The sequence below is a fragment of the Pholis gunnellus genome (assembly GCF_910591455.1).
Source record: "Pholis gunnellus genome assembly, chromosome: 10".
Taxonomy (NCBI): Eukaryota; Metazoa; Chordata; class Actinopteri; order Perciformes; family Pholidae; genus Pholis; species Pholis gunnellus.
Window position 1 is genome coordinate 7,970,907 of NC_136537.1, and position 26,941 is coordinate 7,997,847.

General features: G+C 41.5%; 2 protein-coding genes across 3 annotated transcripts; one reads left to right on the forward strand and one right to left on the reverse strand.

The window, feature by feature from the left end:
* Nucleotides 1-11,888: 11,888 nt before the first annotated feature.
* On the reverse strand, nt 11,889-17,709 carry zc4h2 (zinc finger, C4H2 domain containing). The gene is made up of 5 exons (XM_079167028.1): nt 17,440-17,709; nt 16,558-16,729; nt 16,169-16,341; nt 12,988-13,150; nt 11,889-12,655 (listed from the first exon to the last, which is right to left on the reverse strand). Exons 1-5 carry the CDS (start codon nt 17,490-17,492, stop codon nt 12,542-12,544), a joined length of 675 nt encoding a protein of 224 aa, XP_079023154.1. The 5' UTR covers nt 17,493-17,709; the 3' UTR covers nt 11,889-12,541.
* A 556-nt stretch (nt 17,710-18,265) lies between these two features.
* On the forward strand, nt 18,266-26,710 carry LOC306701855 (moesin-like; the record flags this gene model as incomplete). Of its 2 annotated transcripts, XM_079167279.1 has the most annotated exons (15): nt 18,266-18,349; nt 19,036-19,083; nt 19,283-19,366; nt 19,442-19,537; nt 19,723-19,845; nt 20,413-20,564; nt 20,668-20,751; nt 20,842-20,988; nt 21,528-21,624; nt 22,282-22,445; nt 22,565-22,695; nt 22,903-23,063; nt 23,505-23,597; nt 24,726-24,959; nt 26,122-26,710. In XM_079167279.1, 15 exons carry the CDS (start codon nt 18,266-18,268, stop codon nt 26,284-26,286), a joined length of 1,863 nt encoding a protein of 620 aa, XP_079023405.1. In that variant the 3' UTR covers nt 26,287-26,710. The 2 variants fall into 2 exon arrangements, with proteins under 2 accessions (XP_079023405.1, XP_079023406.1); XM_079167280.1 differs by lacking the exon at nt 19,036-19,083.
* Nucleotides 26,711-26,941: the final 231 nt, after the last annotated feature.

Consider the following 26,941-nt stretch of genomic DNA (forward strand, 5'->3'; position numbering starts at 1 on the left):
GTCATTTTGGTTAAATATAAACCAGTTTGAGATATAAAGCATCATTGTGCAACGACCCAGCGGACAGATTCACCAGGATGATGCATGCCAGAAATGACAGAGTATTGTGAGAAGGAAAATGGCATTTTATGTTGGTTTTATTATAGTTTTCCTTCCGTTATTGTCAGAGAAAACCAACGTAAAGCCTGTAAAATGAATACAAGATTGTGGAGTTTAAGAAACACATTAGTATAACAAAGCTGCTTGCAGTTAAATGGCTAATGTGCGTGTTGCTATTGGTCGTCTCTTCGCCGGTTGTTTCCCCTGCTGTGTGATAATGTACTGTACAGACTTCATACATGATTCTGTTGCTCTTGTTGAGCAGAAACTCCTCATTTAGGAGGCGGAAATATTCTAGCGATGGCATAGCACTCAGTGATTCAAAGAATTGTGAATATATATTGACAGTTTCTACAATGGCTGATTAACCTCCATTTGGTCTGTAACCCATTTAAAATGACTCTCTGCAGGTCTGTAGTTGACAGGAAGGACCTGGTTTTGCTAAGATGTCTCAATTGAGCAAAACAGAGCTGCACAACTTTGGTCACCTGAGCATCAAAAGCAAATTCAGAGTCAAAAATAAGATCTAGGTTGCGGGCTTCATGCCGAACAATATTTGATAAGGCGCCCAGACTTGAGGAAAGATCATTAAGACAGCTAATGTTCGGGCCAGCAGGGATAATTATATCAACATCATTTGGAGTTATTTAGTTCCAGGACATTTTTGGACATCCAATTTCTAATGTCGTCAAAGCAGGACATGAAACACGAAACAGTGCTGGAGCCAGACTTAATCAAGAATGTACAACAGCGTATCATCTGCGTAGCGATGAAACTCTGTATTGTGTTGCCGTATGATGTGTCGTTATTAGTAACATGTAAATGTAAACAGGAGGGGACCTAATAGACCCCCTGAGGGACACCACAGAAGAGGGGAGCAGATGAAGAGGAGGCATCTCCAGGCCTTACGGAAAAGGACCCGTTCGACAGATTAGACATCAACCAATCCGCCGCCACACCCCTGATGCCAACATAGTTCTTCAGACGGCCGGTTAAGACATCGCGGTCCACTGTGTCAAAGGCTGAGCTGAGGTCAAGAAGGATTCAAATGGACTACAGGCCTGTGTCGGCTGGGACCGTGACCAGAGCAGTCTCAGTGCTGTGAAGAGAACGAAAAAGCCTGCATTTGTCAAAGATTTCACTGTTATTCATAAAAGAAATCAATTGAGTGGAAACAGTCTTTTCTAAAAAAGTCAGACCTGGTTTTGCTGAGCTGTCATAATTGAGCAAAGCAGATCTGCACCACTTTGGTCACCTGAGCATCAAAAATCTGTTCCGAGTCAAAAATAACACCTAGGTTGCGGGCGTCATGCCGAACATTATTTGATAAGGCGCCCAGACTTGAGGAGAGATCATTAAGACAGCTCGTGCTGTGGTCAGCAGGGGTAATTATAACTACTTCATTTGGAGTCATTTAGTTGCAGGACATTTTTGGACATCCTATTTCTAATGTCGGCAAAGCAGGACATGATACACAAAACCGTGCTGGAGCCAGACTTAACCGGGATGTACAACTGGGTATCATCTGCGTAGCGATGGAACTCTGTATTATGTTGCCATATGATGTGGTAACTTAAAAAACTTAAAGAATCTTTAAAAAACGGTGAACCGGAGGGGACCCAATCTAGACCCCTTCGGTCACCTGAGCATCAAAAGTCAGTGAAAAGCCTGAATTTACCAACGATTTCATTGTTATTCATAAAAGAAACCAAACAGTCTTTTCTAAAAAAACGTTGATAAAAATGGCTGCTTGGAGATGGGTCTAGAATTACTTAAGACCAAGGGATCATTCAAAGTGGGTAAGCAGTAGCATGTTTAAAGTTAGAGGGGAAAATACCAGTTGACAGAGAGAGCCGTTAATAAAGGCTAAAATATCTGGACCAACCGTCTGAAATACATCTTTTAAAAAACAAGTGGGAATGCAACTTCTTACATCTGAATGGAGCTATGGAATCTAAAATGTTTCAACGTACTGACAAGCTCCTCCACGGAGCGGACAAGTTGTTCATTGGTATTAAAAGTTGTGCACGACTCAGTAAAAGCGTGGCAGAAGTGAGGACCAGAGAGTGTATTTAGGGGGGCGGGAGCGAACCATCGTTGGGGGGGGGGGGGGGGGGGGGGGTTTGTTGTGATCAGGAGAGAGGAGTGGAACCTGGAAAAGCACGGCCTTGTGATCAGAGACGGCAAAGTCACTTAGATTCACATTATCCACACAGAAACCATGGGAGTATATTTTGATGCCAGTATACCTTTTTGAACTTTTACTGAAGAAACGTTTGGAATGCAGGACTTTGACTTGTAACACTGTGCTCTGGTAAATGATGAAATGATAAACACTTTCACTTCCCGAGCCAAACTAGAGACGGCCACTGCTCACTGCTGCCCAGACAGAGCCAGCCAGCCCACCCGTTGAGAAGTGTACAAATATTTATTCTGAAACTGTTCGCACAAAATGAACATTGGCGAGCCGCCACCGTCTAGTTAATTAATGGGAAACACTGCAAAGACTAAAAATCAAAACAAAGTCACATCCACTCCTCTCCAATAAGATCTTCGACAACTGGTGGGACAACATATTTCATGACTAATTATTCATAGATTAATGGCTGATTGATTGAATTATTCCACCACGGTATCTAGGAGGGGCATAGTTGGAAACAGCAGATGTCTGATCTCAATGTTACGAAAATAGGCAATTTAGTGTTTCCTAAAAAAACACACTTTTCAGGTGCTTTTATTTGTCACACTCTTGTAGATGTGCGGCCCCATCAGGGAAGAAGAGGAACGTTCTACAGGCCAACTGAGAGAACGTCTCCCTGCTCAGGCTCTGAGTTAGGATATGTTTCTTCCCTGCTCTGTGTTTCCTCTTGCTGAGTATTGAAAGTGTGCCAAAAATATTTTAAATTCAGTGGCCTATTAAGCTTTGTTATGAACCCCTTGAAAATACATGGAATTATAGGATATGGTCTGAAGCGGGAATTAAAGCCCATTAAGGAGCTCATTTGTCTTCTTTGTTGGGACACAAAGAGTTGGGGGAGGAACAGCAGAATGCATGAAGACGAGGACATCTACAGTAAGTGAGGAGAGGTGAGTCTGAATAACATTATCTTCTGTACACAGCTGGAAACTTGAACACTCAAATAGCATGATTTTTATATTTCAATGATTGTGTGTCTGTAATGTTTTTTTGATGTTTCTGTCCTCCAGAAAATGCAGGAGGAGCAGCTGGAGAATCACAAGGGGGGCTCATCAGTCGCCACCGAGACGAGATCTAAAGACCCAAACGCACTGAAAGCGTCTGATAAGCGCGTTTTGAAGTACACATATTGTTTTAATTCCCCGAAAGCGTTATCGCGCCCTTCAAACTGCTTTGAAGCCTGTGCTCCGATCTCAATTTTAAAGCGTCAAATGAAGATACAGCAACCAAAGCTTTCTTTCTGCAGTGGACGGAGTGTTTTTGTGGTCTCAAGAACTCCAACAGGATGATACGTCGTCCATTCTAACGTATTGTGTGACACCAATTTCAAATTAACTCGTTAAACTTTTTTCATATATCACTAATTTAAAGATAAGGTGATATGGGTTGTTATCTGTAATATACAAAAATGCTGCCGTATCATTTTGTAGTAAAATTAGATAAGATATACTTTATTGTCCCCCAGGGAGATTTGTCTTGGGCTCCAAGCCGCTGCATCACACAATCCACTTTCCAGCATCACAATACACATGAACGCATAGAACGTAGATCATACATACACTCATGCATAAACATGCTTAAATACACTTTAGTTGAAGTTTGATTGATACTGCTGGTTCTGTGGTGTTGGCGTTTTTAATCTGATGCATGCAGCGTGCCATAGGAGCACCAATTGAGGCACATCATTTATCGCTTTCAGTGCGTTTGGGACTTAAGACCAGCAGAGGATGGTCGACGAATTCAAGCGTAAGGTAACTAAATATATAACAAAATATTTTCTTTGTACTTTGACTTTGATTATTGTTTCAGTAAGAATAGTATGTCATAAAAAAAGTCATAATATAGTGTCTTCAAAATGTATTAAAAATATCCCTTAAAAATGTTCACATTATAGTATGTCTTAAAAATTAACAGTATATGCCATAAAATATAATATAGTATGCCATGTAAATGTTATAAAAATACCATAGTATGATACCGTTAAACTTAAATTAAAGCCTTTTTCAGACTCAGTCCCTTTTACTTTCCTTTTTTTTAAACGCAGGTCTCAATTACACAGTGGTGGGCCGTCAGGGCCAGCTAAGCCTTCTCTGCTGGCCTAAACAGAATCACAAAGCTATAAAAGTTATAGCTATTTTATAATTTTTCACAAATTCAGATTCAGCCTCTATTTCTCTATGTAAGGAGAGAGGCCCGATGCCCGCTAGAGATTCTTTGCAGTTTAAGTGAATGGGGACGATATTGTTGATTGTCATAGTCTTCAACCAATCAGATCTTTAGTTCGACATGTTGGGCGTATTCTTTGACGTGCCACTGCTACCCAGGTAGCCTGCTAAGTACGTCTGCATTAACGTGCGCCGTGATTGGTCAGTGGGCCAGCCTGACTTTTGTCAAACAGAAAGCTAGCTAGCAGATCTTAGTGTTTAGTAAGAGTTCCGGTTGAAACATATGTAAGAAGTTATGACATTTTTAGCGTTTTGCTTGGTGTAGATTCTTTTTTTTTTTTACCTAGCTGTGTTTTTTTAACACTCAATGGCTGAAGGAGGAGAAACGGATTTCTGGAGAAGGACATTTCCAGAAGAACTGGTCAAAGGGTCGGTCTACCCCACAGCTAGCATACTGACCCAGCATGGAAAAGGATTTGTACGAAGGGTATTTCTGGCTGACAGCGGCGGAGAAGCGTTGCACATTTTATGGCTAAGAATGCGTTTCATTTGCAACTGAGCTCTTGGTGTTTGGAGCTGTTTGGAGCTACGCTATGCTAACCAAGGCAGCTACACGACAGGACACACACAAGCTACGTGCTTGTCTATCATGTCGTTTTTATGAATAACATGAATGGCTCGTGCTCTAGCGCTGCAGTGTTGCTGGATTGATTTGTTGCTTTGTTGTCATAAAAATATATGTGAGTGGTTCTTGTGAGTTTGTTCTTGTCATTGTGTTAATTACATTGATTTGGACTATTGTCCGTTAATTATGAAGCATCCCGTCATGCGCGGGGTTATTGTCCGGACAATTGAATCGTTCGGGCTGTTGTTTCCCCGCTAAGCTAAACTAGCTTAGCCTCACCGAAGACACGCGCGGTGCCGCAGCCTCAGCTGTTTTTTTGTTATTGTTCCGGGTTCAGAGGTCACACAGCCCGTTGTCTCCTACGTGAGCGCAGTCCATCGAAAACATTAGATTTCCCACAATTTAAGCTTCTGCATTTTCCGAATGCACTACTAGTATTATTCAAACGTATTGTTCGGTTCGTAAGGCTCGTACCGAACGGTTTAATACGAATACGTGTATTGTTACACCTCTAGAAACAAATAACCATAGCAAATAGCATTGTTCGTGCTTGTCTCTGCTATGCTATATACACTAGCCACATTGGCTAGAAGTAATACAAATGCATAGTATAGTATGCCATAAAAATGTCAAATGATAATGCACTTCCTGTGCGGTCCTCAATCACATGCTGGCTCTATGTCAACATTTAGAGGCCCTATTGTAGTAGTCGTTGTTGTAGTATTAGTAAGCACACGTGTATGTGAATGTGATGCAAATTGGCATCAAATTGGCCTCTTTCTCTTCTTTTCTCCTCAGAGGAGTGTTCCAGACCAAACGACGACAGAGTTCTTCTTTTTGTTCAGCGTATTCTTCTGTTTGAACTCAGAGGTCTTAAAAACCCCATGTCGGGTTGACCGTCAGAGTATGATGACGCGTTTTCAAAAATAAGAAATTGTTAATTCTGTTCATCATTGATCTTTTTCACATTCATGACAACAGATATACTGACAGCTGTGAGGAGTTCCACATCCATGTCATGTTCTTGGATTGAGCCACTGACTTTCTCTCTGACCTCTCAGCCAATAGTTCCCACCAACCACCATTAAGGTAAAAGTGATTAGTATTAACTACTCCTACTCCTTATTCACAATGCAAGTACCTGGGTCAGTGCAGTAGTTCAGTTTGTAACTGTCGCTGGCTAAAACAAAACTATGAAAACTTAACTAACTAGTTTACCTTCTAAATTAGGAATGGCATTTGTTCTTAGTACTGCAACGATATATCCTCCCTACCAGTAGATAAACAAGTGTCAAATGAACTCTGAATTATTGTAATAAGAGACAGAACTTACCACAGCTGCTGGATTCATCCAAAATGAATCCAAAAGGGAACTGAATTGAATTTGTGGATATATTCAACAAGCTCTTCAAAGCTCCTATTGACTCCTAACCTTTTAAATTGAAAATCTTTCTTTTTTACTGATTTTATTTCTGAGCTTTATGTTTTTCCAAGAGTTGGAAAATGCCCCAACAATCGCTTGATGTTGAAGTCTATAAACTGTATACTGTAGACTTCCACATGGAATAGAAACTGTAATATTTGTCTTTGTTGAGTGCATCGGTTCCTTTCATTTCTTGCTTGTTGTGATCCAGTGTAAATTTAATAAAAGTTTAAAGAAATCATTTGGATGTGTATATTTTTGTATCTTCTTTGTGTAAGATGTTATATGAATGATTTGTATGGAGAGAAAATCAAGACAATAGAAAATCTTGAAGAACTATTAAAGTATGTGGTTATTTTCGCACAATTGTTAAATGATTCCTTAAAGTTTTGTGGATGTGAGTTGAATTTGTTAATGGCATACTATGAATTTGTTGTTATGACTTTTTAGAGCTGCAATCAAGTCATCTTTGAAGTCATTTTTTATGCAAATGAGAATGTTTTGAGCCACTCAAATATGGAGATGTCCTGCTTCCATCTGTTTTATATGATATTAAACTGAATATCTTGGGGTTTTGGACTGACAAAATAGGCATTTAATGAAATCCCCTTTGACCTTTAAGAAACTGCGATGGACATTTTTGACTATTTCTTGACATTTTATGGACAAAACTATTTATCTAGAAAATAAATGAGAGATTGATCAATGATGACCATAATCATTAGTTGAATCCCAACCCTTTTTTATGGACTACTATTCACTATATAGTAGTCTATAGGCTATAATATATAGCATGTTGAGAAAATCATAGTATAGTATGGCAAAACAATTCATAAGATAGCATGTAGAAAAAAAGGCATATTATAGTATGTTAAAATAAGTCATATAAAATGAATTGTATAGTCTGTCGAAATATGTCATGAAAAGTCTTAGTATAGTATGTCGAAAAAAGTCATAGTATAATATATCGAAAAATGTATCAAAAAGTCATTGAATAGTAAGTCAAAAGAAGTCATAGTATAGTATTTCCAAAACAGTCGTAGTATGTAGTATGTCAAAAAAGTCATAAAAAACGTAATTATATAGTATGACGCGAAAATTCATAGTATAGTATGTCGAAGTAAGTCTAATAGTATAGTGTGACGACCTCTCTCTTTCACTCGGGCTCTGTGTCCTGTTTTCTGTCTTTCAGGATGTTGATCGGCAGCTGACGAGCCTCACCTGAGCCTGGTGTGGTGACAGCTATATGGACACACCATCTGAACATGGATCGCCCGTCATCTTCTTCAGCTGGCTGCTTCTTCTTTGGCTGACCCGGCTGCTTATTTGTTTTGTATTCCTTAAATACATGTGTATTCCTTATTTTTACACTTGTCTTGTCTCGCTTTATGTTACAGCCTTTGAGCCGGGTTGTAACAATAGCATGTTGAAAAAGTCACCAAAAAAGTTATGGAATACCATGTCAAGAAAAGTCATAGTATAGTATGTCAAAATAAGTCATAAAGTCTCAGTATAACACGTTGGAAAATGTCATAGTATAGTGTGTAAGAAAAACATAATGGTACAGCATGTCAAAAAAGTCATAAAAAAAACAGCATAGTATGTCAAAATAAAACATTAAAATACAAAACATCATGGTATAGCTTGTTGAAAAAAGTCATAAAAAAGTCATAGTATAGTGTGTCGAAATAAGTAATAAAAAAGTAATAATAAAGTATGTCAGAAAATTCACTAAAAAGTCAGAAAAAATTTCGAAAAAAGTCATAGTATAGCATGTCTGAAAAGTCATAAAAAAGTCTGTATAGTTTGTTGAAAAAGTCATGAAAAAAGTCATAGTATAGCATGTCGAAATAAGTCATAAAAAAGTCATGATAAATATGTTGAAAAAGTCAGAAAAAGGTCACAACAACACAGCTAGTCGTGTGCTGAAACAATGTCGCACTGATTTCTTTACTTTTCTCGACTCCCTCTTATTTTTCTCTTTTGTCACCATTTGTTAGATACTTTGTTATCCGATTCTGGATTTACTACACAACAGTACAGTTCAACAAAACATACCAAATGTGTTTGCTGGTTTCCCCACTTAAAGAAAAGAAAAAACAAAACAAGACAAGAGTTTGTCCACAATATGTTGTTATACAGTAAGTCAAAGAAGTCACAGTATAGTATGTCAAAATACTACTTCAACGACAACTTCTTCTATGTCTACCACAGCGTATATAAGAACTACTACAACAAGCTCGACTGAGTGGCAATTCAAGGAGCCAGCATAATGTTTGGGAGTTGCCTGTCATTCTAAAAATACCTCAACACATGTTGTTGTTTTTGGTTAGGAAATATCTTTTTGAAACATTTTTATAGCATATTTGGGACAATTTTCATGGTATTTTTTGTGACAAACTACATTATTTATTTATTTTTATGACATTGTTTTATGGCATTATTGTGGCACACAATGGCATACGATACTATGACTAATAAAGGATTATCTTATCTTACCTTATCTTATGACGTTTTATGAGAACTGTACTGATGACGTGTTTTTTGGCATTCCATACCAGGACATTTCTCTATGTTTTTTAATTACTTATTGTACTTTGGTCTTTTTATTATTTATTTTTTTGAAGAAACATACTGTGATATTTTTGTGGCATAATATATTATGACATTTTCAATGACAATACAATTGCATTTCCTTTTTTTTGGTGACATGCTATATTATTATTTTTGTCAATACACTTATTTTTATTGACACCATACTATCTTTATTATTATTCTATGTCAAACCATACTATGACATTTTTATGACATTCCATGGCATTTTCTTATGGTCCATCTCTCATCACCTTGATGTCATCGTCTCCAGTCTGCTGCTCCTCCCCCAACACCTTGTGTTTTTCCTCTGAGAACCAACAAAGAAGATATTATTTCATCTTTAGGTATTCTGAAGATCTGGACATAAGAAACAATGATATTCTGGGGAAGTGAAAATCACACTGATAATTCAATCACTCAGCCGTATATCTATAATTGATGAGTCACAATGTCGTCCCTTGAGTGGTAGAAGATGTTATTGGAGAGGAGTGGATACAAGTGACTTTAGTTTTCGAGGAAGTAAGAGTCTTTGTGAGTTTTTGGCAGTGGCACAGGCTCAGACGACTCCAATATGCGTAATTTACACACAGCTGGCACAGCGTGGGTACACTCAGTTGTTATTTATGTCTACCAACATAGTATATTGTGTGTAATATGGTCCGGATTTATTCCAGTGATCACGGTGCTATAATAAAATGGGTTACAGACTAAACGTGGTTGAAGAAACTATCAATATACATAAACAAATCCTTAAATCCCTGAGTAAACTGATATGCCATTACTAACATATTTCTGCCACTCGAAGTTAGATAAGTGTTCTTATAATAGCAACATTACGGCCAATGAGGCCATGACAGAAACAGGAGCATCATGTACAGTAAATGAAAAGTGCAGCAAAACTAATAAAAGTGATGTTGAATATTTTAGACATGCAGAGATTTATTACCATTCAAAAAAAGCATATTGATATTCAAGCAAGAGAAAATACATCAATATAATCATGTATGAAGGAGAAAAAAAACAGTACCGTCTATTTTATATTGCACGTTTTCTTTTATAAATATTGCACATTTCGTTTGTATCATCGTTTGTATTGCACATTTCACAGTTGGTAATACACATTGTTCTGCACTTGTACATCCTCTGTCTTACATGCAATCAATACAAATAAAGTCATCTTTCAATAAGTACACAAATAAATGAATTACACTGCGTTCCATTTAAAAGTGCCTTCCTGTGCGCGCGTCGATCACCAGGTGGCGCGAGTAGTTCGCTGATGGCAGGACGTGCGGCTGTTTCAACACGAAAAGAAGAGGGCGTGCAGACAGAGAGCAGGCCCGTCAATGAACTTTGCTTCGAGGTTAAAGTCGGTTAATGTTTCACTTCCAAACGTCTGGTGGTTTCGATACTGGAATTCACCCCCCCCCCCCCCCCCCCCAATAAAAGAAAGGGCTTTAATTTGCAGTTTAACGTTACGTCACTAAAAAAACGTTATTGTTGGTTGATAAAATAAGATAATCCTTTATTAGTCCCGCAGTGGGGAAATGCACAGGGTTATAGCAGCATAGTGGACAGTGCAAACAAGAGACATAGTAAAAGCAACTAAGTATTATAAATAAGTCAATAAGTAATAATAATAAAACAGTAAAGAATCCACAATAACTAAAATATTACATACACAGAGAAAATAATGGTATGCAGATTATATACTTCATAGAAACTTCTGCTGAAGAATGATTTTCTCGTGTCTGTAACAAACAGCTGCGCTCTGGGGAGAAGGAGAGAGGAGAGAGGAGAGAGGAAACAAGCGCAAAGGAGCCAGAGGGAGGGAGACGAGATGTCCCCGGGGACGAGTTTAGGGATCGCGGAAAATGTAACCTCCCTCTGCCAGACTGTACGGCACGAGAGACGGATAGGAACCTCCCACACGCTCAAATGTCAAGGTCCCGGAGTCCGGACCGTCCCACTTCAACTCATCTCAACGCGGAGGCTCTAAACTTTCAAGGAGGAGATGAGAAGGGTCAGGCGCGTCATCTGCCATGAGTGTGTGCGCGTGTGTGTGCAGGCTGCAGAGGTGGAGCTTCATGATCACGCTGTCTGTAGCGTGTGTGTGTGTGTGTGTGAGAGCAGGAACAGGCTTCTCTGGCCTTGAGAAGTTTTATCAGGAGGAAGAAGACACAACTGCAGCTCCAAACACTGAAGGGCAGACTAAACACGCACACTCACACACACACACATACACACACTTGATCTGCGCAGCAAGTGAAGGTTTCAAACTCGCACTAGTCTCTAACTGACAACTTATATTATACAATATTATAGTTATTCCTGTGAATCGGTCGAATTCACAGGAAAAACTATAATATTGTGTTCTGTGGACCTTGGGGGAGTGTCTCTCAGAGCCCTTCCATGTCGCGCACTGGATTTGGGAGGAACTACTTGGTGGCGGTGTGCGCGGGTCACAGCGACCTAGGGTTGCCTTAGCAACCACTAAGGCACGGGGAGTTGCCTTGGCAACAGATGAAATGAGGGGTTACCCTGACAAAAAAAAAAGCAACAGGAACTCATTTCGAAAGACCTCGCTGTCCTTTTTCAGACAGATAGCTGCAGGCATGATGGGCACCGCATTAACACAGTGAAAAGGACAATGTTGTGCTGGAGTCAACCCCCAATAAACACTAATCCATATGCTGCAGCTACAGCTGTGTTTATGTTCACACCGCTAACAGAAACAAAAGTCTAGCCTTTGTTTTGAGTGTGAAAAAAAAAAAAAAGACTCACAAGGATAGTACAAAACAGCCATTTATTGTTATCACTGTATTAAAGTTAAACACACAACACTATTCAGAGCTAATGAGAGGCCTTGTTCTTCTTCTTCTTCTCCCGTCTGTGGTCACTTGAACACTGTAAACATTAAAACAACAATGTGTTTTATTGAACTTCAATTAAATATTATCCAATTTTTTTTATACTGGCACAAAGAAATACACGACAGACAGCCATGGAGGCACGCATGCATTGCAAAAAAAAATAAAATTGAAAGTACAGTACAATATCTAAGGCAAAAAACAAACAAACGGTAGCAACATGGGCAAAATGATTTAGACATTTTATCAAGCTCCTTTTTGCATTATTGCAGTTACGTGGTTAGGGGCTAGTAAACCTACTATCGAAGTCGTACAATTACATATAAACACCCAAAGCACTGATCAAAACCAAACAACATGAGGACATTACACACGTTCTGCATTCATTTCAGTTGACGGTTTATGAAAAAAGGTACTAAGACAATTTGTTAAAGTGGGGACTGTGGACATTGTCCTGAAGCACAGATCCGTGATTTCAGCCATACACTGGGGATGTACAGGGCTGATCCCAGATCAGTGTGTTGGACCAGGTCCCTTTGAAGCCGACCGAGGCTGAAGGTGAAGTGGGATCTACTCGTCGGGCTTCCTCTTGGGCTTCTTCGGGTTGCGGGAGCGGCTCTTGGCCTTGCACAGCGGGCAGATGGGAGCATTACGGTGGATCTGCTGGTGGCAGGACAGGCAAGCCTGGAGAGAGAGGGAGAGAGAGGGGGGGAGAGTTTAGAACCATTAATTCACATCATGTCTCTCCTGCCGTGCTGAAGAGATGAGCATCTTTGTCAGGTGATGTTTTTGGGCGCGTCCGTCTTAGCTTGTTCTTTTCATTATTGAACTTTAGGGTGGTGCCCGAGTCTGTTTGTTCTGTTCATGGCACAACTGGGAGCTGATTACATCTGGGACATTCCTAGGGCTGTTTCATAACTGAGAAAGAAACTACAAAGTGCAGCCTAATTAACTATGATTTATTGACTGAGCAGCTGCTTTGTTTGGCGCTCAGACCAGTCAACAGCCATTCATACCTTCATAGGTGGGGGTTGCTGTCTGAAGGTGGCCGTCTGACGTGCGTCTTGCTTCCTGGAAACCTGGAGCTGCTGTGCTGCTGCTGCAGCGGCAGCGAGGGATTCTGGAATGGCGGGCTCATGCGGCTCCTTCTGCCACTCGGCTTTCTGCTTCTCAAAGTAGCTGTTTCCAAGAAGAAGAAGAAGAAGAGAAACCTGGCTAGCTTACTTTGGAGCGTATGAATCATATCACAGTTGAGATTATGCCATCTACTCTGTGTATCAAGGCATGAGGAAGTGGCAAAACCCAGATATAAAAAGGAGGCTAAAATGGAAGAAACAGTATAGTCAACCTCACACATCCTCTTTGTGCGAACGACTCGGAGCAAAAGTACTTTCATCGCGAGGCTGCTTGTCTGCTTGCATGCGAGCGTGTCCGTGAGTGCGGAGGGCTGGGAAAGAAATGTGGCCTTGGACTTTGTGCCTCACTGGCCCATTTTCAAAATACCAAAAAAAAAAAGAAGTGATATCCCGTTTCTTTAGGCTCTCTGGTTTCTCTCAAAATAGGCCTGCGATGGAGAAGAGCGCTAACAGAACACACGTATTTCTTGTAAGCATGATCCACCAAAGCCCCAACAAACAGAACATTAATTAACAGCAATAACACTTGAGTCACCCCCCCCCCCCCCCCCCCTCTCCCCCTCTCCCCCTCTCCCCAGGCCTGTGGCGTGTTGTCACTGCTAACTCACTTTGTGTTAGTTTTTAAATCTCCCACATATCAAGCCATGAATCTCTCTCTCTCTGCGATGAGCTCTGTCTACTAAGGGAAAGCACCGAAGGGCAACGCAGAGTCGGAACTTTCGAAGTATCTCGTAAATCGAGGCGCACACACCGCCGAGAAAAGGAGAAGAGCGACGCCTACCACCTGGCCACATGAACTCATCCTCCGAGCGCTCACAGCCGAACACGGCCAAACGGAGGCGCCCGGGCCGGCCAAACAATGCGGTCAGCGCGCGGAGCAGTTCCAAAGCAAACTCTCTCACGGTGTAGGCGTTTTCATTTGTAAAGACAATTTACATCCCCGCTAACCAAAAGCAGAAATAACAACACATGTTGAAACTCCCAGTGGTACCCGTGAGTAAAGGGACCTAATCAACCGAATCATTCCAGGCACACCGGCTCTATGTCTCCGTCTGGTGATGGATGTCCGACTGCTCTCTGTGGGAGTCTGTCCGTCCCCAAAGCGGGGACATCCTGAAGATTGAATGGATTTATTGCTCAGCAGTTCCTGAACACACCAGAATCTTGAGGTGAATTTCTGAATAGGCTGACAAGAGGTAAAGAGACCCTCGGATCCGTGAGCCTGAAATGAATCAGATGTCCTCCACACATCAAAGACTGTGAGTTAAAGCAGAGTGTTTGGGCCTTTTGACCTCATCAAACTCAGTTAAATCAGCTTATTTGTCCTCTGTATTTGGGTGCATGCATGTAGGCGTCGTCCGTGTGTGTTTTTTCCCTCTATAATTTCACTAGAAACTGTTGTATTCATGCTGCAATAAAGTTCTTAATAAAATGCGAAAATACTCGCGCTCAATACTAATATTTATAAGTATATAATTCACACGGGAGTATACAAAAATAGGCTTTACCATATGGTCGTTTTTTTTTATATAGACAATGTAATTATTGAATTACTAGAAAACATGCTATTTTGTGATATATGTCGTTATAAAGATATGAAATGAGCGATATTGAAGTGGAGGATTTTGGCCACGTCAGCCGGCCCGAACCCAAACACAACGCCTGTGTTCAAAGCATGGCGCCTGAGATCAAATGAATGTCTGACTACCTTGAGATAATCAAAGGATCTAGCTGTCAATAGTTTACACCGGGGCGACGAAAGCCAGCTCAACATCCCATAATAAGTGAAGAAGAAAAAGATTGAAATCTGTGAAAATCAGAACCCCAAAAATCACATCTGGGTTCCTCCGGACCACTGATGACCAGAAGATCATGTCCCATTCAAAAATAATATTTCCTTTAAAGGCGTTTTCATTTTAGGTTCCGTACCCCGAGTACACCTCATCATCTGTGCCACATCTGTCTGAAGCTATTTCATAAGCACCTTTGTAATTGTAAAAGATGTAATCCAGCCACCTCAAATTTAAAATCACATTCTTCCCAATATGACATCGCACCCGTCTCACCATAACGTTCACCTCCTCGTGGGGAGCTCCGTCTGTACCGACACTCACGACAGAGCGCTAGTAGCTCTGCTCACATCCCGCCACAGTTCCACAACGAACAGAAAATACGTGTATACTTCAATCTCAGCGATCTACGCAGACTGGACGGCATGCGGCGGACGACAGAACATTCATTACAACAATAAGAGACTCGACCTGGACTTGAACTTGATGCATCTCTGTCCCTCACCACCCAACAGAACTGTCTGTAAAACACTATTTATAATCCTGTTTGGGATTACGTGTGTTCTATTGCACAATGTTGGACTTGTTACTGTGGTCAAAGTGCATTTTTATCTGAAGTCAGAAACCGGATGATTTCTCTGCTGTTTACTTAATTCAGGCTGGAGAGAAAAAAAAGGGACAAATTTGGCTCATGCACTGAACCACTGAGTCATGGTAACATCAACGATGCAAATGATGTTGCTACTGACGTGTAAATGTTATTGAGATTATAATCTAGTAAACTTGTAAAAATCAAGTTTTGAAGAATTCACAAAACACTAGTCATGTACCGTTCACACTCGCATGATCAACGCTCAATTATTGTATGTGTATTATGAACCAATCCTAATGTAATACTGACGCCTCTATGGGACCGTGGTGTACTACAAGCCTCCATTCTTGGACCATTGTTCTTTGTGTAACCAATATACTCAAATGTGATAAAGACAGTATTTCAAATTGACTGGACTTTGTGTTTGTGAATTATGTGATTTGACTGTTCATATGTGAAAAAGCACAATGGAAATTAAGTTTAAAAAAAACCATGTTCCTCCTATGCCTACGTGTTTCATACACATGTCTGAAGGGGCAAATAATCAGCTGTAAATCCACTATGTTAACAGGGAAATGTTATGAGACCTAAAACATAGCTGTAAACACTATTATTCAAAATAATTCCACTGTACCTTGCATGCATTTTAGTGTATGTTTGTTTGTGTGTGAATACTGACTCCAGGGAGAGCTTCTCCTCTTCTTCGTTCAGGTTGGGGAGTCTGTGGAGGCCTAAAGTCATCCTGAGGGCGTCAACGTGCTCCTTCAGAGGTTTGTACTCATCATGCAGGCGCCGAGTAGTTTCTAGCAGCTTATTCAGGTCATTCTCCGACTGCTTAATGGTGCTCTCCATCTGAGGAGGACAGGAGTGGGTATTTGAGAAAGACACAGGTAATACGCTCTGTAGAAGCTGGTCATGGTCGTACCCGGTCATTACACGTTCCACACTGAAAATAACACAGGGACTGAAAGTGCATTCACTATATCTTTACCATGCGTTGTCGATCTAGCATTGCTATTCGCAGGGCTGTTGCTAACTTGCACTCGTCTGAATGTAGGACTCGCTCACCACATTGATGTCTGCGTGGATGAGCCGCAGCTCCTCCACGTGTGCCATTTTCTCCTGCAGAAGCAGATCCATCTCTTGCTTGTACTCCTTCAGGTGCTTCTCCTCAGACTCCAGAGCATCAAACTCGGTCTTGAGACGAGACTTGATCTTCTGCATCTGGACCGTCTTGTTCCTGCAGACCATGGCACAGACAACAGAGACCAGCTGTTAGGCCCTTTCCCTCACAGACACAAACAAAAACAGCAAGATCTAAAACACCGACATGATTATTTGTCCCCATCTGCCATGCAGTGCTTTGAATTTGTACAAAATTATTAATCACTTCACAGACGTCATTTATGCATTGATATAAAGCAGAATTACTTCAGCCATAAATTAATGTATTATGTGCATGGATTAATGTTACTAGTTATGCACATCTGCCTCGCAGTTACTAAGAAGACATCGGGGCAGACAAACACCATTCTGCCACCGGTGTTTATAGAGATAATGACAGACCGATAAGCCTGCTAGCTAAGCTGCTAGCTTAGCCACAGAAATAATTAGCACCGCACATCTGGCATTTTGTTGATACACATCTGGAATGTTGACACATGTATGGGCCAAATATACACTTTAACTCCGGCTTCTTTGTGTCCATGTTTCGTATTCAGCCTGTGGTGATTGTTTCCCCAAACACCCCGGTCGGAGACGAGCTACAGCTAGAATAGCAAAAGCCCATTAAAGACAGGGGTTCGCAGCAGACTGGCTAATATTAGCTAGCTCAGTAACAAAAGCCAAGTCAAGGGGGCTCACCGTTGGCCCGGCTAACGTTAGCCAAGATAACGTTTATCAATGCGAGTCAAACCTCTGACAACGGCTGCTTTCATTCCACAGTCTCACCGTATTTCCAGGATGTTTTCCAACTTGCACATTATTTCTTGTTCGTCCGACATGGTTCCGCAGTCAATTGTCTGCCGTTCAAGCTGGCCAGTTCAGTTTACCCGTAAGGCCACGGTGGTCTCCTTGTTGATAAAAACACAATGGACGGTGTGAGCGCGCAAACGAGCACGCGCCCGCAAACGTGAAACAGCGGCTACGTGTGATGAGTGGGCACCGCACGAGCTCCCTGTCTAAAGTGAAGTACTAAGTAACTTATCCCTCCCTCATTCAACCGTCTCATACACGGAAGCGACTCCACGTGAGCATGAACTGTAACATTAAATTGACAAGTTACATTTACAGCAGATTTCTGAATAGTTGGAGGGACAGGAAAACAATTAAATAAAATGATACATTTAACAGTACAGCCCTGGTAGCTATCACACGCTGTTGTTGAGCAGTTAGCAACTGGCCTACAAACCGCAACCACACTAACCCTAAAAATCACTGTACGCCATAACTTGCGCTTAAAACATTAACTCGACCGATAACTGCCACTGGAACACCAGGTGCTACTGAGTTAGGCCTACTCCTAATCTGTGTACCTCTGTAAAAAAGTTTGGGAGACGAAGATCGTGTCATGGTTGTACACAAATGATACTCAAGTCAACACCCAATCAATTTAAGAGGAAAAGTCTCCAAAGTAGATGAAGGCTGCCTCTCTAAAAACATGTGGGCCCCAGGCTGACCATTGGATTAACTCAGAGAGAAGCAGCCTACTTGGGAGCAATACAATGGTCCATTCTCATTCCAAAATAATCCTTGTAGGTATTGCAAGCAGTTTCATATGACTCCGCAGAGAAAAGGCTACTTCAAGCACCTCTCTGAAGAAGGGTTTCGGCTACAGATTAAAAAAGTACAAATGTCAACGGTAAGTTGCAACCCTTCATTTTATATTAACTTCATTTTCACCGTGTTTCGTATGTGCAGTGGTTGTAGTGCAACCGTAGCGGTTTGACTGGAGTTTGTGAGCCTGCTGTGGTATTTAAAGGCTTCCAGGAGGCATCGGCACGTAGCTTTCAACCTTAAGAGAGAATTCTTAGTGGAAACCGTGTGACGATATCAGGCCCAGCTGCCAGATGTTTCTAATTGGTCGCGTTTGTTGTCCCTGGATTTATTGTGTTTTGTCACATTATCTAGAGGAAAACCAAAGCCGAGAAATTCTCTTCTTGTTTTAATGAATATTCATTGACGCAGTCAGTCTCCAGAGGATGATCAGCCAGGCTTAGAACAGATGTACATTATTGTTGTTTCTATTATTGTGATCGTTATTAGGGGCACTAATGAAAGCCTGCCTTGTTTGACTAATCTCAGCACAGTTTGTGAGTAATGAAACCATCCACTTCTCCGTTCTGCTTCTTTTTTTTCTTCCTATTGTACAAATCAGTCTCAACAACTGCAGATATGTGTATGTGGTTTGACACTAACGCGCAAGATTGACCTTAAATGGATGTCATTGTTTTTGACCTCGTCGTTAATACTTCATGCATCATGGAATGAACCCCGTGTTCTCAGTTAAGTCTAAAACATACTGTGGGCTTCATTTTGTGATTGTAGTCCCCACCAACGTCTTGCGATTGGATGCTCCTGGTTGAACAGAAGAATGTAAGGAACACTCTTTTTGGTCATTTTTCAGTCAAACAACCAAGAAATGTAGCATTGTTTCAAAGAACAAACTTCTTTTTTTTATACCCAGCTGATGTTCTGCATGCTCCTTGATGCTTCTCCAAGTGACTCAGATGAAAGAGCAGCAGGGATCTTTGTCCTCCTGTGGCTTAGTGTGTGACTGTTTTTCTCCCGGCAGATAAATGTCAGAGTTACAACCATGGACGCTGAGCTGGAGTTTGCCATCCTGCCCAGCACAACTGGCAAACAGCTTTTCGACCAGGTACACTGTGCATTACAATCAAACAGGTGCTTTGACAGGCAGGTGTGTGATTGTGCTACTTATTGGTACGTTTAGATAGTGAAGACGATCGGGCTGAGGGAGACCTGGTTCTTTGGCCTCCAGTATCAGGACAGCAAAGGCTTCTCCACCTGGCTCAAGCTCAACAAGAGGGTGAGGAGAATGTCTGTGTTTGAACTTTACATCCCCTAGATGGCATAGCTCGACTCCCCCGACATCTGAATTCTAAATGGAGATGTAATCATGCTTATGGTTATGCTACTGTTACCCTATTGAGGCTAATTAGTACGTATGTCTTCATTCCGGCATCCCTCTGCTGTGGGATGCCGATCCCCCAGGTCACGGCTCAAGATGTGAAGAGAGACAACCCTTTGTTGATTAAGTTCAGGGCCAAGTTTTACCCCGAGGATGTCACGGATGAACTGATCCAGGAGGCGACGCAGCGCCTCTTCTTTCTGCAGGTTGGAGACGAGCACAAGCACATTGCTTTTATGAGGAAAATGCGCGACCCTGAAACATGGGATGGAAAAGATGGACTGTCCTAATCACCGTAATTCATTTTATGATTAGAATTGTATGTGTATGGATCAAAGACCCACTCTTTTACGCTTGATGTATGCTAAAAGGAGCGCAAATTCATATTAAAACAACAATAGGAATCAATTGAAAGTGCATTAAGAATCTGGAAAAAGTGGATATGGCAATGTAATGAAGGCTGTCTCATGCAAGTGCACCCAGCAGATGCATGAGACAAGTAAGGAATCTCAATCAAAACAAAACACTAAACCTTTAACGACCAGCGTGATGACTCATGCAGATCCCATTAACCCTCGGGGGTCTTCCATTAAGGGAGTACATGCACACAAAAGAGGGTCCAGCTGTACTGAATTAACACCAGAACACACAGGGTTTCTCCCTCTGTAAGTTGCATCAACATTAACACCATTGTGTACGATACGTACAGCATCATAAACCATAAGGGAGTTGTGTGTTGAAGCAGATCTTTCAGTCTTTTTCTTGTGTTTTAGGTAAAAGAATGCATCTTAAATGATGATATCTACTGTCCACCCGAGACTGCGGTGCTCTTGGCCTCGTATGCGGTTCAGGTCAAACAAGGAGACTACAGGAAAGACTATCACGTATCAGGATACCTCGCAAGAGAGAAGCTGCTGCCACAGAGGCACTGAGTCCTATGGTTATGAGTGTTAGGCAAAGTTCAACTGAATTCTAGTTTCAGCCGCTCTGAATTCTAACCGGTGTGTCCTCTTTGCTGATAAAACCAGGGTTTTGGAGCAGCACAAGCTGAATATAAATCAGTGGGAGGAAAGAATCCAGGTGTGGCATCAAGAGCACAAGGGGCTGCTGAGGTACTGCAGTCTTCATCAAAAGCCATTCATGCGTCATTCTTTTTTTGTAAGCAGGTGTTCTGTAGCTCATTAAATTACTCCACACCACAGAGAAGACGCCATGGTGGAGTACCTCAAGATAGCCCAGGATCTGGAGATGTACGGGGTGAACTACTTCAACATCAAGAACAAGAAAGGATCAGACCTGTGGTTGGGAGTGGACGCACTGGGGCTGAACATCTACGACAAGAAGGACAAGTAGGCTGCCGTTTCAAAATGCCTCTGACAAGCTTGTTGTGAATCAATATATGCTACTTCATTCATGGTCCCCAGAGGACAACTACTACCCACTGTGTTGAGCCCCTGACCTTCTGTCTAGCATCACAATGAGGCTGCCTTTTTCCTCTCTTTCTTTCAATTTCTTTTAAGTATCGCAACGAATTATTGAATGGATTGATACAAAATACGATACAGTTATCCATGGTCCCCTGAGGATGAACCCTAATGACTTTGGTGATCCCTTAAAGATCCCCTACAGACTGAAAAACACATCTACATTGTGCATGCTAACATACCAAACTAAGATGGTGAACATGCATAGATTCCGCTAATGTGCATCATCACTGTTAGCATGTTGAAGTTAGCATTCAGCTCAGAGCTCCACTGTGCCAAAAGTACAGCCTCCAAGAACCGACCTTTTTTTCCTCAGAGTGTCGTAATTATGTATTGACCATGTGTAAAAAAAAACATGATAGCCTCTGTTAACTAATGTGGTAAAACATACCAATATTTTACAGGATGACCCCAAAGATTGGCTTCCCCTGGAGTGAGATCAGAAACATTTCCTTCAATGACAAGAAGTTTCTCATCAAACCAATCGACAAGAAAGCTCCGGTATGCAAAAAGAGATTATTATTGGCAGTGATTAATCTGCAGCAGCTACAAATTCTTTGAGGCATGTCATTACGTGAAATGCAGCACTGGCCACACTGACGGGAGGTTTAGTTAGCGGGAAACTAGCTATTTTTTCTGCATAGAGTCAGACTTTGTGCAGGTATGTTGATCTGTGAGCTTATTTTAGCCAAACTCAAATCATGGGTATTTGTGGATGGGATTAAATAGCTGCTCCTTTCGCCAGTGCTTAGGGTTTAACACATACTACTCATTATTTTAGCATTAGCAATTTTCATGAAACATTTTTCCCCAACTATCCTACAAGAAATTCTTCAGAGATATGCCTATTCATATTTATTTAGCTGTGACTATAGATGCGAGAGAATGTCATATTATCCTTGTTACTGGGGAAATTACCAATTTTGCAAATGCATAAATTACAATTAGTTTAATGACAGCAGCTGCTGCTCGATCTCACTCACAAACATGAATTTAGCCTCGCACTTCAGTTTGCCTGCATGCGCAGACTTCAGGAAAGCTGAAAGTTAATTTCCCCAAACAAAAGCAAACCCCTTAAGGACATAAACCCATTCTTAACTGTAAAACAGCTCTGATGACGTGTCATAAATCACTGAATGCTGATTTTTGTGTTAAAAGGACTTTGTTTTCTACGTACCCCGTCTTCGCATCAACAAACGAATCCTGGCACTGTGTATGGGGAATCACGACCTGTACATGCGCAGACGTAAACCTGACACCATCGAGGTGCAGCAGATGAAGGCCCAGGCCAGGGAGGAGAAGAACAAGAGGCAGATAGAGAGGTGAGGAAGGAGGCTTATTTCATACAAAAATGTGTTCTCTCTGCTTTAAGAAAGAACTGTCAGGGGATCGAGGTTTCTTTTTTTTTCATTTGTGTATTTATGCACAATTCTCCTGTCAGGGCTCTGCTCGAGAGTGAGAAAAAAAAGCGAGAAAATGCTGAAAAGGAAACAGAGAAGATTGCTCGTGAGACCATGGAGCTGATGGGGAGATTGAGACAGATTGAAGAGCAGACAAAGAGAGCTCAAGATGGTCTGACAACTTTCTGAATACAAATGTTCCTCAAACTTGAGTTTTATTTTTTTTCTGTTGAAGAACATCAAAAGAAGCATGCAGTGCATTGGCATATTTGTGATTTTAGGATCTCTATGAAGCATATACTATGTGGGCCTATATCTGGGTATATGTGTAGGATGATTTTTCTTTTTTTTTTGGCGCACGGGTGCATTTGTGTTTCAGAGCTGGAGGAGCAGACTCGCAGGGCTCTTGAGTTAGAGAAGGAGAGGACAATTGCTCAGGAGGAGGCTGAGCGGCTGGACAAAGACCGCAGAGCTGCAGTGGAAGCGAAAGCAGCCCTGCTGTACCAGTCTGAAAGCCAGATCAAGAGCCAGGAAAGTCTGGTAAAAGAAAAAAAAAAAACACACACCTGCATACTGGGTTTAATTCAATTCCACTTGAATCGATTAAATGATAAAGTGGATTCTTTCCAAACCTTAAAAGTGAGAAAAAAAAAAAAACAGCTGGAAAGGGATCATTCCAATTTACTTTATTTCCATGATCAAGAACTCATTATGGTATATTTACATATATTGATCAAGTCCACCTTTAAGCTAGAAACTAAGGTATTGATTCACAAATTCAGCTTGATTGTATACTTCAAATCATTCCTATTTCTAGCTGACTGAAAAGCAAGGCCATTTACCGCATAACACCTAAGTGCAGGCACAGACACGCACGGACATGTACTCTCTTAACACACACCGACACACACAGGCGGAGCACAATGACCTCAGATCAGGAGCACTCTTAACTCTCTTCCCCATTTGTGTGCGTGTGTATAGGCCACTGAGCTGGCAGAGCTTACCTCTAAGATCTCCCAGCTGGAAGACGCCAAGAAGAAAAAGGACGAGGAGGCGAATAGATGGCAGGAAAGGGTGAGAATTAATGAAAGAACCACGAGAGAGACAGAGAGACAGATAAAGGATGAATCAAACATGAGCAAAAAGGGATGTCTGACACGTCTTAGCTTTAGGCCCGGGCGAAGCAGACGCAAGGCGCCGATCCACAGAGTAGTTTATCAGTAGACTTTCAAATTGTGATTGTATGAACTTTATGGGTGTCACTTCATTGTCACAGGTAGCAAGCCTCAGCCCTGTGATGCCATAGTTGGTTAAAACAAACTATTAAATGTACATACAAATTTCACAAAAAGATTAACCAAAAGTATATGCAAATCTTTGTCTATTAATAAGAAGTGCTATACTGAACTAGCAGTCGCCACACTATTTCCACCTTATGACCAACGGAGACTGATGCACGCAATGCTAGGAAACCCCTTAAGTCACAGAGGACCTTCATTAGGGAGCGCTGTACGAAAATATCTTCACTTGGGATTCAACTGGTGGTGGCCAGGTTACCCAAAACAAAATATGTCATCGTAGTTTATGCGTTATAAATATAATTTATCAAAGTTACTACAAGGAGTTTTTATCCGATTATGAATCAGTCTCAATTTAATACCGATTCTTCTATATGATCTATATAAGCAAACGGGACCACCATTGAGAAGACAGGCTATTTCCATATAGTTATTCTTAAAACCGATCGCTAAACTACAAAACCTCCTCTGGCAAAGGCATGACCCGCTCTACTCTAGATTAGCAAGGTAAGAATATCAGGGTAAGTCAATCAAAAGGCAGAGTAGGGCGGGTCCACCATAATAGGAAAAAAGTATCGCCATCGGGTCTGATTCCCCGCAACATCAGACGCTATAATTCAAGGCTTCCTATGTTTACATTTCCAAAGGCAAGGTTTGACAGGGAGTTGTACGTCAGCCAATTAAAAAGGATTACGTTGTAATTTGTAGGTATGGAGGATACTGGGGCAGTATCAGCTAAGAAAAAAAGGATTGACCAAAGAACAAAAACAAAAACAAAATTCTAAAAAAGGGGCGGTGTCAGAGAACGCGCAAAAAAAAAAGGGATTCAACCTGGAGGAAAGCTAGCAGGCTCCTTGCAGTTGAACATCCATCCACAGCAACAGCGCTTGGTGTGTGTTGACAGGCCACGGTGGTCGAAGCTGATTTGGAGCGAACCAAAGAGGAGCTGAAGACTAAACTCATGGGTGTCAACATCCAGGACTCGGTCCACCCTCCTATGCACGAGCACGACGAGACGGACGAGAGCAGTGCCGAGGCGAGCGCCGAGCTGACTTCTCCGGGCACGGTCCGAGATCGCAGTGAGGAGGAAAGAGTAACGGAGGCCCAGAAGAACCAGCGGCTGCAGAAAAACCTCAAGGTAAAGTGAAGTGAACGCTATCAAATTCCCTGGGTTTTTTTCTGTTCTCTCGGTCACCGTCGAGTCAGAGGTCATGGGCAGATAGAGATTAGCAGTCCCTGGGCTGTCCTGGAGCGTTTCAGAGTGTGTAGACATGTTGTGCAGGCATTCATGGTCCCCAGAGGATGAGCCCCACTGGCTTTGGTGAGCACCTGGCTTTTTTTTGTATATCTTTTTTTTCTTCCTCTAGTGCCACCAGGAGGTTGATATATTTGATTTTGAGTAATATCTTGACAAATATTAGATATATGCTTTAATCCTCTGACTTTTCATCTGGCCACATCAGCTCGAAATTGAAATTCTTTGGTTTACAAATAAATACAGACAGACATACAAAAAGAATGGAATTCCCCTGTCCTCGGGCGCACATTGTGTTTAGTCCTATTTTCCAAATGTTAGCATGCTAACCGGCTAAATTAACCTGATAAATATGAACTGCTAAACATCAGTATGACTGCGTTATCACTGTGAGCATGTCAGTATATGCTGACATAAGCATTTCGCTCAAAGCACGGCTGTGCTTTAGTACAGCTTCAGAGCCGCTAGCTAATAGTCATTTTGAAAGTAACTTTCAAGTAGAACCTGTGTGGAGCGACGTGTGCTTTAAGCTTAACATTACTCAGCTGTGTGGTGGATGCCACTTCCTTCTCCCAGGTCTCGGAGTTTGTGGTTTGGAAATCACATTTTTGTTGCTGTAGATTTTGAAAGTGTTTTTGTACATTCTCTGTGCCGTCTGTACAGACAGTCATTTAGAGGTTTTGACTCTCTAAATATGGCAGCTTAATTGCCACCACAGACTGTATCAACCAGAACTAAGTGCACTCTGCATAATAAAACATTGTCATTCTATTGGTTTCATTCAATTCGCAAATCTCATCCAGACCCAGGGCTGTAACAAATTAAATAACATTGGTCTCTATCTCACAGCCCAAACAAGATATGGTACTGCGTAGAGGACTCAACACAAACCTGGACTTAATAACTATGCACAATAGCGTGTTTTCAGATGGGGATTGAGTGGAGTACAGGGGTCCCAGGAGAGGGGCAGGGCTTTTGAATGGTCTCCTAAAGATTTTGAGGAAAGGGGATCTTATTCACTGTGTGTTTTTGTGTTCTCTTTCAGTTCCTGAGCATTGAGCTGGCTGGAGCCGTAGACGAGAGCAAAAAGACCCCCAATGACCTGATCCACGCCGAGAATGTGAAGGCGGGCCGTGACAAATACAAGACCCTGCGTCAGATTCGTCAGGGCAACACCAAACAACGCATTGATGAATTTGAGTCCATGTGAGAGGGGCTGCTATACAGGCCCACTCAGACTGAAGGATAGACGATGAAATATTACACATCGAGAGATTGTAGAAGCATGTAGGTGCAGATGATTGCATAGGTCGAAAATTAACCTGACATAACGGGCTGAATATGACAGCAAATTATACTGTTGCCGCTTTTAATGTCCATGATTTTAATGTCATTTTATCAGGAAACAAGTCACAACTGTTCAATAACTACATTACAATTACATAGAAAAAAGAAAAAAACATTCACAGTCCACTTGAACCATCATCTATGCTGTCATTTATGAAAAGGTTTGCTGTTGTCCTTCGTATTATAATCATGCCAACTGATGAAAATGTTAGACGTTGATTAATGAGAGAGATGATATTTAAAATACTTCCATCGAAAGGTTTTTTCTCATTGCATAAATAAAAAAAATACACTGAAACACAATACACTGGATGTGCTTGTTTGTCCATGTGAAGGAGGACGCGTGCCCTTAACTGGGCCTGATAAGGCGGCAAACCGTTCAAAAGCTGCCATCAGATTAATTATCAACCTCAATGTCCATCCAATACAAATACACAGGAAATGAAAACATTACATTGCCACTGATGTAGCTTGCATAACCCCCCCCCCCCCCCCCCCCCCCCCGGCTCCCATCACTG